Here is a 19,406-nt window from a genome sequence, read left to right as displayed (position 1 = left end):
GAAAGGTGTCGCCGGTTGTCGGACGATAGATATCGTGTCATTGGCCGTTTTCACACTTACCAATTTCGCGACCAAACTATGTCGAAATTACATGATATCAAATGAAGTAGCTTCCACATATATGAAAGGTGTCGCCGGTTGTTGGACGATATATAATTATCGTGTCATTGGCCGTTTTCACACTTACCAATTTCGCGACCAAACTATGTCGAAATTACATGATATCAAATGAAGTAGCTTCCACATATATGAAAGGTGTCGCCGGTTGTTGGACGATATATAATTATCGTGTCATTGGCCGTTTTCACACTTACCAATTTCGCGACCAAACTATGTCGAAATTACATGATATCAAATGAAGTAGCTTCCACATATATGAAAGGTGTCGCCGGTTGTTGGACGATATATAGATATCGTGTCATTGGCCGTTTTCACACTTACCATTTCGCGACAAAACTATGTCGAAATTACATGATATCAAATGAAGTAGCTTCCACATATATGAAAGGTGTCGCCGGTTGTCGGACGATAGATATCGTGTCATTGGCCGTTTTCACACTTACCAATTTCGCGACAAAACTATGTCGAAATTACATATAAAATGAAGTAGCTTCCACATACATGAAAGGTGTCGCCGGTTGTCGGACGATAGATATCGTGTCATTGGCCGTTTTCACACTTACCATTTCGCGACAAAACTATGTCGAAATTACATGATATCAAATGAAGTAGCTTCCACATATATGAAAGGTGTCGCCGGTTGTCGGACGATAGATATCGTGTCATTGGCCGTTTTCACACTTACCAATTTCGCGACAAAACTATGTCGAAATTACATGATATCAAATGAAGTAGCTTCCACATATATGAAAGGTGTCGCCGGTGTTGGACGATATATATTATCGTGTCATTGGCCGTTTTCACACTTACCAATTTCGCGACAAAACTATGTCGAAATTACATGATATCAAATGAAGTAGCTTCCACATATATGAAAGGTGTCGCCGGTTGTCGGACGATAGATATCGTGTCATTGGCCGTTTTCACACTTACAATTTCGCGACAAAACTATGTCGAAATTACATATAAAATGAAGTAGCTTCACATACATGAAAGGTGTCGCGGTTGTTGGACGATATATAGATATCGTGTCATTGGCCGTTTTCACACTTACCATTTCGCGACAAAACTATGTCGAAATTACATATAAAATGAAGTAGCTTCCACATACATGAAAGGTGTCGCCGGTTGTCGGACGATAGATATCGTGTCATTGGCCGTTTTCACACTTACCAATTTCGCGACAAAACTATGTCGAAATTACATGATATCAAATGAAGTAGCTTCACATACATGAAAGGTGTCGCCGTTGTTGGACGATATATATTATCGTGTCATTGGCCGTTTTCACACTTACCAATTTCGCGACAAAACTATGTCGAAATTACATATAAAATGAAGTAGCTTCCACATACATGAAAGGTGTCGCCGGTTGTCGGACGATAGATATCGTGTCATTGGCCGTTTTCACACTTACCAATTTCGCGACCAAACTATGTCGAAATTACATATAAAATGAAGTAGCTTCCACATACATGAAAGGTGTCGCCGGTTGTTGGACGATATATAATTATCGTGTCATTGGCCGTTTTCACACTTACCAATTTCGCGACAAAACTATGTCGAAATTACATATAAAATGAAGTAGCTTCCACATACATGAAAGGTGTCGCCGGTTGTTGGACGATATATAATATCGTGTCATTGGCCGTTTTCACACTTACCAATTTCGCGACAAAACTATGTCGAAATTACATATAAAATGAAGTAGCTTCCACATACATGAAAGGTGTCGCCGGTTGTTGGACGATATATAATTATCGTGTCATTGGCCGTTTTCACACTTACCAATTTCGCGACAAAACTATGTCGAAATTACATATAGGCCGTTTTCACACTTACCAATTCGCGACAAAACTATGTCGAAATTACATGATATCAAATGAAGTAGCTTCCACATACATGAAAGGTGTCGCCGGTTGTTGGACGATATATAATTATCGTGTCATTGGCCGTTTTCACACTTACCAATTTCGCGACAAAACTATGTCGAAATTACATATAAAATGAAGTAGCTTCCACATACATGAAAGGTGTCGCCGGTTGTTGGACGATATATAATTATCGTGTCATTGGCCGTTTTCACACTTACCAATTTCGCGACAAAACTATGTCGAAATTACATGATATCAAATGAAGTAGCTTCCACATACATGAAAGGTGTCGCCGGTTGTTGGACGATATATAATTATCGTGTCATTGGCCGTTTTCACACTTACCAATTTCGCGACAAAACTATGTCGAAATTACATGATATCAAATGAAGTAGCTTCCACATACATGAAAGTGTCGCCGGTTGTTGGACGATATAATTATCGTGTCATTGGCCGTTTTCACACTTACCAATTTCGCGACAAAACTATGTCGATATAACATTATGTCAAATGAAGTAGCTTCCAGAGACATGAACGTTGTCGCTGGTTTTTGAACGACAGATATCGTTTCATTAGCCATCTTCACACTCACCGATTATAGTATAATATTCTCATGAGTTGATGGGTTATGGTTGATACTCGTTCGGCCAGGCTGAGTGGGAACAGTCCCATTAGAGTTCATGGGGTGTGATATCTTCACTGTACCGCATACGGTCACTGATACTGATGTGTGGGAAACCAGCTTTATCACTCTGTCGTCAAGAGTCTTGAACAGAATTTTGTAAGTTTGAGGGTAGGCAGCATACTCTGGTAGCAAATTACAAGTTTCAAGGAACAAGTATATGGTTATTGAGAACAAAATGACTTGGTATGAAGTGGTATTGATTAATAATGTAAATATCTTCTGAACGGTTTGAGATATCGATGTGCGGTTTTCACCATTCAATTTTTCTTGAAATTTCGTATCGAAATCATGTATCGCATAACAACCTTCCCATTTAAAAAAATAAAGTTGTATTCAATATGGCGGACCAGATTTTTGAAGTCATAGTAAAGTAGTATTTTCAATTTGAGAGGGATCCCCAATCACAACCACCTTGGAATCACAAACTTTCATGAGATACTAAGCCGATCTCGGACTTTTTTCTCTCCTTTCTGCTTTGAATGGTATTGATTAATAATGTGAATATCTTCTGAACGGTTTGAGATATCGATGTGCGGTTTTCACCATTCAATTTTTCTTGAAATTTCGTATCGAAATCATGTATCGCATGACAACCTTCCCATTTAAAAAAATAAAGTTGCATTCAATATGGCGGATCCAAGATAGCGGACCATTTTTTTGAAGTCATAGTAAAGTAGTATTTTCAATTTGAGTAGGATCCCCAATCACACCCACTGTCAAATAACCTTTGTGTATGAGATATTAAGCCGTTCTCGGACTTTTCACCCATCCTTTATAAAAGATAATAGTCTATGTTTACTACATAATATCGGTGTCGTCAGGTCTGAAAGGCTTCAACGATGTCGTCGATTATATTATTACTTATAACTTATAGATTTGACTTTGATAATTTGTTTCCTTTTATTGACAATATTAAAGCAGTAAAGGCTTTATGGAAACCAAATATATGAACTCTTCATAGGGAGATACCAGAATATAATCCCTTCTCAAATGACAAATATAACATTTTGTTGAGTATAAATGAACATTCATTATGAATTAATCACACCATAAGATACTTACTTACATAGCAAGTTAGTTTCTCAAAATATTTTGACTAGATATTTCTCCACACGTTCAATTATAACATAATTAAACTCACTATACATTGAAATTCACCAAAATGTTGACCAGATATTATTCCACTCGTTTAATTATAAAGAATTCAATTCATATAAAATGAAGTAGCTTCCACATACATGAAAGGTGTCGCCGGTTGTTGGACGATATATAATTATCGTGTCATTGGCCGTTTTCACACTTACCAATTTCGCGACAAAACTATGTCGAAATTACATGATATCAAATGAAGTAGCTTCCACATATATGAAAGGTGTCGCCGGTTGTCGGACGACATATATCGTGTCATTGGCCTTTTTCACACACAACGATTTCGCGACGACATCATGTCGATATAACATTATGTCAAATGAAGTAGCTTCCAGAGACATGAACGTTGTCGCTGGTTTTTGAACGACAGATATCGTTTCATTAGCCATCTTCACACTCACCGATTATAGTATAATATTCTCATGAGTTGATGGGTTATGGTTGATACTCGTTCGGCCAGGCTGAGTGGGAACAGTCCCATTAGAGTTCATGGGGTGTGATATCTTCACTGTACCGCATACGGTCACTGATACTGATGTGTGGGAAACCAGCTTTATCACTCTGTCGTCAAGAGTCTTGAACAGAATTTTGTAAGTTTGAGGGTAGGCAGCATACTCTGGTAGCAAATTACAAGTTTCAAGGAACAAGTATATGGTTATTGAGAACAAAATGACTTGGTATGAAGTGGTATTGATTAATAATGTAAATATCTTCTGAACGGTTTGAGATATCGATGTGCGGTTTTCACCATTCAATTTTTCTTGAAATTTCGTATCGAAATCATGTATCGCATAACAACCTTCCCATTTAAAAAAATAAAGTTGTATTCAATATGGCGGACCAGATTTTTGAAGTCATAGTAAAGTAGTATTTTCAATTTGAGAGGGATCCCCAATCACAACCACCTTGGAATCACAATCTTTCATGAGATACTAAGCCGATCTCGGACTTTTTTCTCTCCTTTCTGCTTTGAATGGTATTGATTAATAATGTGAATATCTTCTGAACGGTTTGAGATATCGATGTGCGGTTTTCACCATTCATTTTTTCTTAAAATTTCGATCGAAATAATGTATCGCATAACCACCTTCCTATTTAAAAAAATTAAGTTGCATTCAATATGGCGGATCCAAGATAGCGGACCATTTTTTTGAAGTCATAGTAAAGTAGTATTTTCAATTTGAGTAGGATCCCCAATCACACCCACTGTCAAATAACCTTTGTGTATGAGATATTAAGCCGTTCTCGGACTTTTCACCCATCCTTTATAAAAGATAATAGTCTATGTTTACTACATAATATCGGTGTCGTCAGGTCTGAAAGGCTTCAACGATGTCGTCGATTATATTATTACTTATAACTTATAGATTTGACTTTGATAATTTGTTTCCTTTTATTGACAATATTAAAGCAGTAAAGGCTTTATGGAAACCAAATATATGAACTCTTCATAGGGAGATACCAGAATATAATCCCTTCTCAAATGACAAATATAACATTTTGTTGAGTATAAATGAACATTCATTATGAATTAATCACACCATAAGATACTTACTTACATAGCAAGTTAGTTTCTCAAAATATTTTGACTAGATATTTCTCCACACGTTCAATTATAACATAATTAAACTCACTATACATTGAAATTCACCAAAATGTTGACCAGATATTATTCCACTCGTTTAATTATAAAGAATTCAATTCATGGAGAATGATACCATCATACACTGTAATCCACTAATTTTATGCTTACTTGTTTGGATACATTGTAATTCTTTCGCACGTTTATCTACAGGCGGAGCAAAGACACTGATGTTCATGGAAGGCTGCCCAGTCCCTCATCACGGCTGCACAGTGCTGCTACGAGGCGGAACTCTGCACGAAATGGCCAAGCTGAAGCGGGTCGTCAACCGCATGATATTCTCGCTCTACAACTGGCGGCTCGAGGTGTCCTTTCTCATGGATGAGTTCGCCAACCCTCCCCGACCACCCGACATGGACACGTTCTTCGACGAATCCAACACCGCACTTACTTCCCAACCACCCGCTGAACTGAATGTGGAAGGAACAGTGGTTGGTGACGAATCAAACCAAAAAGGAAACGAAGAAGATCTGAACCTAGGTGAAAAAAATAGTGAAGGATTACCATTAACAGATAGCGCAGCTTCGAATGTCCCCAGTACTACAAACCGGGTGAGAAAACACGGTGTAGATCACCCAGTGTCACCAATCGAAAACAAAGAAAACCTCACAACAAACGTTGCTAATCTACCCGTAGATAGTAGTAAGTTGGGCGTTAATTTAACAACAAACGTTATTAGTGAATCACCCCTAGATAATAGTAAGTTGGGCTCTGTGAAACTGAAAACTACGAATGTGTCTAGCTCAAAAGACAAGTCGTTTAGTGATGATAGGAAAATAAATGTTGAATCTGTGAGTGATTTTAGTGATCCACTTCATTTGTACCTGAATTTCGAGGATGAGGTTTTCGGAGACAACTCGAGTCAAGCGCTGGCTGTGGCTGAGCTGCCTGTTGTTAATAAATTCCGGAAGGCGTTGGATGACACGATCTTGTGTATTTCTCCTTTCATCAAGGTAATTGCATGTTCCTGTAATTATCATTCTCTTGTTTTTCACTTATTTGTATCTTTTGTTGTTATATTTAATTAGATATTTAAAAAATACATATTACACTGGATCTATTGTAGATAGAATTCACTAACTTTTTTCAATCCAATTTGTACATAAATTTACTACAACACCTTTAACGACTCATTCATCATTATTCAATTGGAAAAAATTATATTCAATTTATTCAATGACAGTGGCGTGCTTTCGCAGCGTTCGAATCCTTTTCATGTAAACATTGTTTTCAAATCGTCATAATAGTTTTGAATTATAGAATTTCGCTCTTTGAAATGGATAAAGACTCTCAAGACTTCTAATTCGTACATTTCGTAAGTTTTTTGTTCACTCCATTTCTTGCTTATACCTAATAAACATACCTATAAATCCAACATGTTGAAATTTCCATTATTGAATGTTTATTCATTTATTAGATAGGGTAACAACTTAATATTTGAGTTTTCTACTTTTGAAGGCAATAGACGTGTACAGTAATAATAATAATAATAATAATAACTTTGAATACTAAGCATAAATCATACAAAACTATGAATATTTTTTGTATAGTATACAATATCAATATTTTTCACAATGACTTTCGTAACGTTGGAAGACTGATAAAATATGGAGAATATTTTCAGCAGTTCTGCATCATATGTGGTCAGAAAAGTTTACCTATGTGACATTCCTTTATTGTCAGCTCATCACGTAAGCCCACTATTAAAAATTAATGTGGAAAAATATCCTCACATTTTCTGTTACCAATGAGGTCTGTGTCATCCTAGTATTATCAGATCATATATATGAATGATTAGATTTCTATCAATGCGATAAACACCACTTATTTGATTTTGTAGGTGCCTGTGCCGTATCTTGAAACTGAAACTGGCCGTAACTGTGAGCTAAGGAAGTATCTGCCGGAAGAAATATTTTGGTCGGCCCAGATTTCTGACGATAAGTCTGGTTCTCAGAAAAACACGGCATCTGATTCTCAAAGCGCAGAAAATAGATTGCAAGGCATCAAGGTGATTGGAACATTTCTCCAAGTTTCAATACAGAGAATGCTTAGCAGTCAATGTGAAGTAAATTTATATTTTGTTTTGAAATCATTCGATTTTTTGTTTATGATGTTGTTTACAATAGGAACTAATGGGAGGAATAATGTAATTCAAATTCATTTATTTCCTCTTCAGTGATACAAACATGTTTGAATAATAGTTACAAAAATACAGAGGAAGAATATTTTTCACATAGGCTATGGTGTCTGTTTTCGAAGATGAGTCTTAATCGATTTATCTCAATTGTTTAGATAAATCTATGTATCTAGATCTACATATTGTGATGTTGAGATATACTTACACTTTAAAGTGAGTTCCGAAAACCGGAAGGTGTTCTTGAACCTCTAGATCTGATCTAGATCTAGGCATAGACAGTTACCGTCCCAAAAAATAAATTGCTTCGTATGGCACTTATCTCAATTTGAGCGATACGATGGTCTTGCTGCCAGGACAACTAATCTCTGTACTGTTTTATAAATTAAGATATTGCTCACAACTTGAAGTGAAACTAGCTGCATCAGAAACACATGACCCCCGGTCATCCATAAGAATTATATACTTTTCTACAGTATGTCTGACTTTAAGGATTCACCGAATGAGATATAAATGATGATTTCTATCAATAGTTGTCACAAAGGCCGGTTGCGCCCTAACCTCACACTCCTAGGCAAAAAACGACATCTATTTTTAGAAATATTTATCAACTTGCCTACATTCCCCCAGTTGAAACGAGGCAATTTCCATTCATTAATGACTATTTTTCAGCTTGCTCCCAAGCACCCGTTCACGACAGCCAAACTGACGCAATCAGCCGACACGGCCGACATTCAAACGCTGCTTGCCAACTTCCGCGCGTGCGGCGGCCGTCTACCTCGATCCTCCTCCTCCTCTTCCTCCTCTTCATCCCACTCCACCTCCAACACCTTCGTCCTCCCGCCACCCCCCTCGGCCAGTGTGCTCCCTCCTCCCCTGCTCGACGCCCTCGACCCCTCCAACCACCAGAAGTTGGCCATGCTCTTCTGCAGCTACTCGCATCACTCCAACAATGCACCTGCATTCTGTGTTAACCCATGGTATGTACGAGTATCGTATCAAAGTAGCTCCACTCTACTCATCAATAATACAATATGTTGGCTTAAAATTCAGTTTATGATGAACAATATAACTAACCGCTCCCAGACATTCAATATACAATGTCAGTACCTGCTTGGAACATCAGGTCTCTCAAATATAGAATAAACACGTCATAGATACTGTGGTATCATGTTATAAGTTGGTACCATAATGTATATAAGGGACCGGTTCCTGCCTTCATCAATTTCACATCACAGAAATCAAGAGCATTTGACAGAGAGCACAGAGACAGTCCCCCCACCACATCCGAAGCTAGGAAATCATTAATCTGCAGCTTTCAACTGCCATAACTATTAGCTAAGTAATTTGATCTTTGACTTAACATGCTTATGCCATTAAGAGTAACTTTTTATGCAGATTACGGAGCTACTTCGGTTTAATACGCGCATGCGTATTGAGTCCAGTCGTGTACACAATATGGCTGCATTGTGTAGCAATCGGATCATGTATTGGATTACGTGTAAACTAGTCAGAGGTCTTTATGCATCAACTATTATGGAGAATGCGATAAATATATCTGAATTTGTTGAAATAATAGATTAGATGAACCTCCAGCTTTAGAAAAATTAAATAATCTAAACAAGGTATAGTATTTTGATGTGACAATTACGGCGAAACCACATTAGGGTTTTTTTCAGTTAGCACGACAGAACAGGAATCTCTGTGATTTGCTGAACAGGAAGTTTTTTCGAGACGGCAACCAAATCAGCCAATCAGAGAGCTTCCTGTCCTATCGTACTGGAAAAATGCCCAATGTGGTCTCGCCCTTATTGGTCTGATGACGTAATTACTCACTATTGGCTGTCTCGAAACTTGAGTGTCTTGAAATCCAAATAATTATTCCCTTTTTCAGGGTTGTTCACATGGATTTCTATGGTCGAAACGACATACCTTTGGGCGATTTTCTAGAAAAGTATTGTTTTAGAAAGTCGTACTTTTGTCCTTCGAAAACGTGTGATACGCCGATGGTGCAGCATATAAGGAGGTTTGTGCACTCGGGCGGAGCTGTGCATATAGCTCTCCAAGAGCTGGAGACTGCGCCCACTGATGACGAAAATATTCTCATGTGGAACTCTTGTCCTATAACTAAGTTGGTAAGTACAGTAATATACATTTTTCTCGTCAAGTGAATCAATCGTGGTACTTTCAATGTGATATTTGATAATTATTTCATTGTAAGATTTAATACAAGTAGTTTTTCTGCCAACTGTCTGTGAATAAAAATGAGTTGAAGCTCATGGTAGATGAGATGTGGTATTATGGCCTTGAGTAGAGTAAATTCATATGGCTTTTTGTTGTTTAAAATATTGTTTGGTACAAGAATATTGAAAATTTTAATTTTTATCACTAACTTGTCCTCCTACATAGTTCAATAATTACACAGAACGTGTCAATTGGCCATTGTAAAGAATAGTAGACTCTCAATATCATCAGTCTTTGGACCACTTTAACAAGGCAGCTATTCTGAGGATTCTCACAAAATAGGAATAAGGAGTAGGGCTGTTTCATATTGACCATTATCATTTAATCCGTGGGCTTTAAAGCTTATCGTTTCTACCATGACTTCCATGCGTTACAAGTTTGATAATATCTTGAGGTCTCACAAAGCATAGAGAACTTGAAGGAACATATTTATAATTTAAATGTTCGTTTATGATGTACATTTTAGTTGTTTTGATGGAGGGTTATGCAATAATATAATTAATTAATTGATAATATAATAATTATATTCATTTTTGGAATGTGGTTTTCAAAAATAGAATATTTTAAACATTCAAATTTCAAAATGTCTCATTTTAGTTATATTTAGTTATATCAATCCAACTGCATAAATTTAGTAATAGATTGGAATTTAAAATTTTCCTTCACATTTCAGCCTTTGCTCGAAATTCCTCTTGAGTTACTGGTTTTCTGTACACCTCATTTAGAATATTTATGTACTGTGAAATCTGATTTCAGGATTCTCCTGTGATGGTATTGTCGAATGATACGTGGGCGTTCTCATTTGCCAAATACTTGGAGCTGCGTTTCCACGGTGACATGTACACGCCCAGAGGTGGAGCTATGGAAACCAAGTGCGATCACTCATTGCATCACAACCATATACAATATTTCGGATACAAAAACATGGTAGCATTTTTCAAGTAAGTACTATTTAAACGTTTCGATTTTAAAATAACTACTAGACAGCACTGAACTCACAAGGAGGTTGAAGAGAACAAAGCCCTTCGAGTTGGTGCAGTGCTATTGAAGTGAAAAAAGTATAAATTAAATAAATGTGTAGCGAAAGAATTTAAAGTAGAGAAATAATTATAGATTAGAACTTTAGGCTTCACTGGAAGACTTAAGCAATAGAAATTAATATGTTAGGATAAGAAAAATAAGAGAACAAAATTAATGGTTAGTCCTAGTGACTAGTTTTAATAGAAATAATAATACTTTTTTTTAATAATTATAGATTACTAAATTCACTTCACTTGATTTCAATCTACCAAACATAAGTAAGGACCTGCTGGGCTCTTGGAGGTTATACTATACAATGTTTGCCATGTGTTAGCACATTTTCGGTTGTACCTCTTCTTCTTCTTTGTCTCTCCCCACTATGCCTTTACAGCGTTGGGGTAGCCTCGACCCAGTTCTTCCATACCCGTCTGTCCGTCATCCTTCTCATCTCCGGAACAGTCTTCCCTCTTCTCCTTCCAATCTCCTCAATTCTGCCCTCATATGAGTACCTCGGTCGTCCTACACTTCTCCTTCGCTGCACTCTCAAATTCACTAACTGTTTCGCTTTTCTACTGTCATCCATCCGCTGTACTACATGTCCATATCATTTAAGCTGCCTCATTTCAATCCTCTCACTTACATCTCTCATGCCAACTTCCTCTTTTATTCTAGTGTTTCGGATTCTATCTTTTTTTGTCTTTCCCAATGTTTTTCTATGACATTTCATTTCCACCGTTCTTATTTTATTTTCATGGCAAGCTCATGCCGATCTCTTGGGCCAGCTTTCACTCCCGTACAGCAAGATTGGTTCAGTTTCTATTTTAAAATAATTCTAGATTACTAAATCCACTTCACTTGATTTCAATCTACCAAACATAAGTAAGGACCTGCTGGGCTCTTGGAGGTTATACTATACAATGTTTGCCGTGTGTTAGCACATTTTCGGTTGTACCTATAGACAAAATTATTATTGTGTGTGCATCTTATTAAAGGTTGAATAGTACCATTAAATAGTTTTTGTATTATCTGACTTTAATATGGTCCATTTTCCTATAGAAATGGTAGGCTAGGGACTGCAAACCCAAATGCTATCTATGGACGTCATACCCACTTTCTGTAATAAAAATCATTCTCTAGAAGCTTGATTCACAATGCTTATTTGTCAATCCCTTCTGACATATAATTTTTTTATTTTTTTTCACTGCGGATGATGCCCACATGAGCTTTTTGCTTGTGCATGGGTAATGGGAAATGCGAGGGTGAATTATGAGATGATTAAACGTCCATGCCTATTCGATGGAATTCGGCTCGAACCCGCGACTATTTTGCACTAACAGACTCAAGGATGCAACGCCTTATACAACTTGGCTATCTGGCCGGCAGATAGTTTAAGATAGATTGAACAAATGTCCATGCCATCTCTCATTATAGATATTCATGCTATCTCATAAAAATCCTCAATTCATTAAATAATTTAACCTTAAAATTCTTAAAATATGGACTCTACAATAAATACACGTTTTATTACTTTGTTATAACAATGAATCGAAGTATGCAATAGAGAGCAAGGCTTGGACCAACCGTTATCAACTCCATTGAACCTGCTACAGTATTTAATATAGTATTTTTTACAAGTTGAAATTCAACTCACCTAATGTAACCCATTGTGTTTGTTTTTAGTACTACTGATGTTCCTTTTTCAGGTATACAAAAATTCTTGTGTGGGAAATATCGTTGCCCCCATCGTTGTTGCTTACCCAATCAGAGCCTTATCATCAAAACTATGTTCTGGATGAGATGAAAAAGTGGGCAGTAGCTGGTCACGAAGTATTCAGCGGAATTTTGAACAGGCTTTGCAACATGGGCCAGAATGGTGGTGATGGTAAGCAGTTATATCAATTTTAATCAATTCAATTCAAATCAACACAATACAATATACATAAAAGAAATCAAAACAAAAAAATCACGATCAAAAATAAATTTCTAATAAAATACAAAAACAGTCTTCATGGCGGGGTGTGCTGGAAATAAAGAAAGGAGGAAAAATACCTAGCCAACTATGGTTTCCCATGTAATAGGCAGGTAGAGGGTATAAAAGTAAGGAATGAAGGGTGAAGAGGAGAAGAAAAGGGAAGTATTGGAGAAGAAAGATAAAGTATTGAGATAAAGAAAGAAGTATTGGATTATTTGAAAGATAGAATTATGTTTTCAATCTGAAGAGGAATCTAAGGGTCTTTTCAAATACTATAGTCTATTTATTGAAAGGAGAGACAACAATAAAATAACGTTTGCGCTTGTGTGATTATGAAGTGATGATTCATATCCATTGTCTCGCAAATACCGTTTCACAATGCTTCAATTCTCACTGAATCATGTACTGTCATTATATAGTTAAGTGTATGACACATAAATGTTACGTGGCTACTATATGAATGGGTTTTTTAGACGTAATTACTCTTACTTCTTGAAAGGTTTTTAATTATGGAACACTAGTAGGTAACCCGTGCTTCGCAAGGGTCTTTTTTAAAACTGCAAAATGAAAACTTGACGTAATAAAAAATTTGAAATTTGAAAATAAGCCTATAACCATCCTGGGTTTATGAAGAATCTTTATGTAAAATTTCAAATCAATCAGTCCAGTAGTTCAGACGTGATGATGTGTCAACATAATTTTCCTACATCACGAATGCTACAAACGAAGGCCAATGATAGGCCTACAGCATGAAGACTATGTCCATTTAATTTGTACTGGTGGCAAAATTTTACATTAAAAATAATTATTTGATAAAATCCAAGTTCAATTGTAATGAAAACAAATTCCTTCAAAAAATAATTGATAATAATACGTTTCGAGGGAAAAAAATTAAGAACAAAAAAATTGGGAAGCATCAGGATTCGAATCCAGGAACCATCGCTCCGTAAGCTAGCGTTTTACCGTTGCGCTACACTGCTGTTCGAAAATGTTAGTCTTGTAACAGCATTATACCCTCCTCATAAAAAAACACACTTTGGGCTATGAAACTTCATGTACGGTAGCATAGATGAATTTGAACATTAATTCTGAAAAATCTAGAAGGAAAATTGAAATTTGGGCTTCCAGGTGCACGACATTGATATTTTTAGAATCCATGTTAAAAATTTGGAGATCTAAATCATTCCCGTTTTTCCGGTATGCAACCACAAGTTGATATGTTTTGATGCGAACAAACGAACACTCGAACAAACACAACCCTACTCTCTCTTATTATATAGATTTCTTAAACTTCAATAAGTATTGATTTTAGATCACACCTTGATAGATGTTATAGTCTATCTAACTCTTCAACTTGATACTCTCATCATGATATTATATACATTTTTGTTTTTTACATAGATTTACGTTTTTTTCTTGAAAATTTATAATATAAATGTGATTTTTTCAGCTATCACAATAGCTGCTTTGAAGCAACAACTACAGAAAGACCAAACAGTATTCAAGTCAAGGGTTGATGAGATACAGATGAAGATGACTTCGCCAACACTTGAAGATTCTCCTGATACTGATAGCGGTGAGTAAATCAATTCAAATATTCTATATTCTCACTGAATCATGTACTGTCATTATATAGTTAAGTGTATGACACATAAATGTTACGTGGCTACTATATGAATGGGTTTTTTAGACGTAATTACTCTTACTTCTTGAAAGGTTTTTAATTATGGAACACTAGTAGGTAACCCGTGCTTCGCAAGGGTCTTTTTAAAACTGCAAAATGAAAACTTGACGTAATAAAAAATTTGAAATTTGAAAATAAGCCTATAACCATCCTGGGTTTATGAAGAATCTTTATGTAAAATTTCAAATCAATCAGTCCAGTAGTTCAGACGTGATGATGTGTCAACATAATTTTCCTACATCACGAATGCTACAAACGAAGGCCAATGATAGGCCTACAGCATGAAGACTATGTCCATTTAATTTGTACTGGTGGCAAAATTTTACATTAAAAATAATTATTTGATAAAATCCAAGTTCAATTGTAATGAAAACAAATTCCTTCAAAAAATAATTGATAATAATACGTTTCGAGGGAAAAAAATTAAGAACAAAAAAATTGGGAAGCATCAGGATTCGAATCCAGGAACCATCGCTCCGTAAGCTAGCGTTTTACCGTTGCGCTACACTGCTGTTCGAAAATGTTAGTCTTGTAACAGCATTATACCCTCCTCATAAAAAAACACACTTTGGGCTATGAAACTTCATGTACGGTAGCATAGATGAATTTGAACATTAATTCTGAAAAATCTAGAAGGAAAATTGAAATTTGGGCTTCCAGGTGCACGACATTGATATTTTTAGAATCCATGTTAAAAATTTGGAGATCTAAATCATTCCCGTTTTTCCGGTATGCAACCACAAGTTGATATGTTTTGATGCGAACAAACGAACACTCGAACAAACACAACCCTACTCTCTCTTATTATATAGATTTCTTAAACTTCAATAAGTATTGATTTTAGATCACACCTTGATAGATGTTATAGTCTATCTAACTCTTCAACTTGATACTCTCATCATGATATAATATACATTTTTGTTTTTTACATAGATTTACGTTTTTTTCTTGAAAATTTATAATATAAATGTGATTTTTTCAGCTATCACAATAGCTGCTTTGAAGCAACAACTACAGAAAGACCAAACAGTATTCAAGTCAAGGGTTGATGAGATACAGATGAAGATGACTTCGCCAACACTTGAAGATTCTCCTGATACTGATAGCGGTGAGTAAATCAATTCAAATATTCTATATTCTCTTTCAATCATTGTTCATGATTAAGCGATTTTAATTATAGAAATCTAAATTTACAAATTTACATTTCATAGATAAATAAATTTGATACTCAAAGGCGAGCCTGTTAAGTTATGATAAGTACAATCATTTTTACCTGGGGTGGCTCGGTGAAGGGTTTAGTTTCCAAAGTGAACAAAACAACATAAGAAAAACAATTGGATTTAATTTTAACAGAAAACTGGGAGTTTCTATGAACAATTGCCGCTAGGGAGGGTCTCAGTTCATCACGATTTCGATTCATTAAGTGTCTATTTCGGCCATTTCTTGAGAAACTGAACAAAGTGGGAAGTTGAGCTGCTCATTCCGTCGAATCTCTCTGCATTATGTTTACGTTGCAGGGTGATACACAGGAAGCTTACCAGTTCGTTAAGTTAAGTTTGCTACACCGTTGCATCGCTGATTTATTGATAATAGTAGTATAACCTAAAAGGTTATGTTTAATAAATGTTTCAAAGGTAAAAGGGTAGGTTAAGGGGTTAGGCTTTTGCTTTTAGATGGCAATATGCTGGTATTATTTCAAATTTTTTATGATTTTAATAATGTTTTGAGTATGATACTTCCAGTAGGATTTTTATCTCAAATATATTTTATTCTTCAAGGAAATCTACAGTATTTTCTCATGATAATAGCCTACAATAGGCTTCCTTTTCATAATACAGATACAATACTCTGGTAGTTCATCATGTTTCTTCATAGGCAACAAACGATTTTGTAACATTGCTGACGTATAGAAATAGTTATTTGTGCAACTAGTGCGCAAAGTGACAGTTTGCTGCACCGAAAGAAACGTTCACGCACGAGCCGTAGGCGAGGGCGGAATGGTTTCTTGAGTGCAGCAGAGGAACTTTGCGCACGTATTTCACATTAAATTTTTCCTACAGTTACCATTGAATATGAGAAGTGGTTGATTATGGGTAAAATGATGGCTGAAATCTATCAAATGTTTGCATGTATAATTTTGTTATTAATAACAACTTTAATTTATTTCTAATTTGATAATCCAATCGAAAATTAACAATCGATAATTTATTCAAATTGAAAATTAAATTAATCCAATTAATTTCAAAATTTGATTAATTTTGAGTAAATGTTAATTTATTTCTAAATAATTTTTCAACCAATCAATTTATGAATGAAAAAAGTATTATCTGAAATAATGAAAAATTAATAATATTCAAAATGTATAATTTAATGAGTTCTCATTTTTATTTATTTGAAAATCAGAAAAAATTAGATAGAACAAATTCGCATTCAAAATACACGCCAACAATGTCAACAACATAAATTGGGATGGCTGCAAGATAATACGCAAAGTATTAAGAGTACACAAAGTGATACTTTGCGCACTAGAGCGGAAAAGTGATTCTTTGCGTTCTGTAATCAGTGCAGGAATGGTCACTTTTCAAGGTAACTGCAGGAAAAGGACATTTTTATATGCTTTGTCAGCTTTAAGCATTCAAATATAATATGATACTGCATCAACTAGACTTTCTGAAAGGAACAGGACCTTGAGGAACTGAGTTTTCGATGGCTGCGACGCTTCTACTCATTGATCAATCATTCGTGATTGACTGAGAACTTGATGAAGTGAATGTCACCCTTGCCGCTAGTATAAATTCTGAAACTAATAGGTTGTCTAGACTATTGGTATTGAAAGGCTAACAAAGTTGATTTTTATTTTCATTAGTATCATACACAAGACAAAAAAATGCATTTTTATTTCAACAGAAAACTAAGAGCTTCTACAAACAATTGCTGCTTTAGTCCGAGAGATATTACTTTCAACGCGGCTTTCACTCGAAGACAGAGAGGCCGATAATCTTTCCTTCACTAATCACTCCCACTACCCAAAAGCATTCTCCCTACTTTTGTGTCAGCATTCAATTGTGCGCAGCATGCTTACTCCTCTCCACTACACACTACTCTGTCCATGCTACAAACTGTGGAAGGAAAAACTGGTTTTTCCTCTCCATGTTAATAGAATATCTCTCGGACCAGATAGTATGATTCTGAAACTAGTGAATTGATTTTTTTCGTATTGTTGAAAGGGGAGATGAAAGTTGGTTGTGAAGTTGATTGGTTGCTTGTTTGTGATGTGATGTGATGTGATGATGGTTTCAGACATGGTGAAGATGAGCATGTGGAAGCTGTGTGACTCACTGGTGCTGTTGAAGCGCCTGGTGGCTGAGTCAGTGGCCGACTGGAATGCGCGCCTCTTGGACCTGGAGAGCAGTGTGCGCAGGCGCGATGAGAGGGCCAAGAAGAACAGCACTGAGCAGAGGGTGTCAGTCACCGCTGCTGCTGGCCTCACCGACATCATTGAGGGGGTCAGTTCAGTGGCGAATTCTCAAAGCTAGGCTAGCTGCTAAGCACAAGTAGTTTTAAGAAATAAAAAATATTGCACATGTATCATTCAAAGAAGTAGAACGTTTTTTAAAGCAGTAGTGGCATCAAGTTTTAACCACAGAGAATGAAAGAGTTGAAAAGAGAATGAATTCCTTCTACTTTTGAAGGAACTACTTTCCTACTTCCACTTTCCACTTTTGTGTTTTAACTCAAATTTAGCGTTCGCGATGCGAAGCTATCTCATTCTGATCGGTAGTCTAACAGCCTATAATGACAATGTTATTCTGGAGGAGTGGTGGGGAGTGAGTAGGTTGCTTTTTCATTGTAGTGAATCGGATCCAAAGCTTCGCTCATGCGATAGCAAGCTATCGTCTGAATATTGGCGGCAGCTGTCTGATGCCTATGCAAGGGTAGTGCAGGTTTGGAATGCTGGAATGTTATTGTTTGAGGCTATATTTTGTCAGTTTTGGATCGATGTTGTTTTCAGCTTGTTTTACAAGTATGTTTTATTTTTCATAATCCTTTTCGAAAAAAATGAATAAGCATATTATGAATTTTCTAACTAAGTTATCACTTAGACTTAATGCCTAAGGCCCGGTTGCACAACAGCCGGTTAAATTTTAACCGTGATCGATTTCACGAGAACCAATCAGAGAAGGCGATTTTGAAAAGACGATTAAAATTTAACCGGTTGTTGTGCAACCGGCACTATGACTCGTAAAATGATGGTGTTTCACTTTTGAAAGGTACTTAATCGTCAAATTAATGTGGAGAGGGGGGTTGATTTGCTAGGAGTGATAGCGCAAGTTAAGTTATGAGGCTACGCCACTTGGTCATTGTTCGAATATGATGGTTTAGATAGTAGATTATTTCAATACTTTAAATACGACATAGCAGTCTATATTTATGAATAAGAGCTTCTACAAACAATTGCTGCTTTAGTCCGAGAGATATTACTTTCAACACGGCTTTCACTCGAAGACAGAGAGGCCGATAATCTTTCCTTCACTAATCACTCCCACTACCTAAAAGCATTCTCCCTACTTTTGTGTCAGCATTCAATTGTGCGCAGCATGCTTAAGGTTCGAACCCACTAGAACGTATCATACCATGACCGTGCCCGTACCGACACATGCAAAAAAATATTCTTTGCATCATTTGATATGTAATGCACCCATTAGACCGTTCCGTCACCGGCCAAGCACGGAGCGTGCCATGCACGTCCAGGTCAACATTTGTCAGCCAGTATATTTTGTCTGTGACGGAACGCTCCTTGCATGGCACGTGACGCCTGCAAACCCCGTTGTAACCGCGTATGCACCGCGTTGGTAACCAGTTCACCGCTACATTCTCTTGC

At 36.4% G+C, this 19,406-nt stretch overlaps 1 protein-coding gene across 1 annotated transcript in view; it reads left to right on the top strand.

Annotated features, from left to right (window-relative positions):
• The window catches only part of LOC111044261 (putative 1-phosphatidylinositol 3-phosphate 5-kinase), a 50,388-nt gene that overhangs the window by 18,022 nt on the left and 12,960 nt on the right, over positions 1-19,406 (top strand). The window contains exons 14-21 of the mRNA XM_039428887.1: positions 5,624-6,423; positions 7,311-7,478; positions 8,277-8,584; positions 9,499-9,739; positions 10,605-10,789; positions 12,572-12,750; positions 14,291-14,416; positions 17,825-18,030. Of these exons, the coding sequence (XP_039284821.1) occupies positions 5,624-6,423; positions 7,311-7,478; positions 8,277-8,584; positions 9,499-9,739; positions 10,605-10,789; positions 12,572-12,750; positions 14,291-14,416; positions 17,825-18,030 (2,213 nt within the window). The remainder of the gene's footprint in view (positions 1-5,623; positions 6,424-7,310; positions 7,479-8,276; positions 8,585-9,498; positions 9,740-10,604; positions 10,790-12,571; positions 12,751-14,290; positions 14,417-17,824; positions 18,031-19,406) is intronic.

This window comes from Nilaparvata lugens, chromosome 5 (assembly GCF_014356525.2).
Source record: "Nilaparvata lugens isolate BPH chromosome 5, ASM1435652v1, whole genome shotgun sequence".
Classification (NCBI taxonomy): Eukaryota; Metazoa; Arthropoda; class Insecta; order Hemiptera; family Delphacidae; genus Nilaparvata; species Nilaparvata lugens.
The sequence above is the reverse complement of the archived record's forward strand: the minus strand, read 5'-3'. Positions and strand labels throughout refer to the sequence as shown.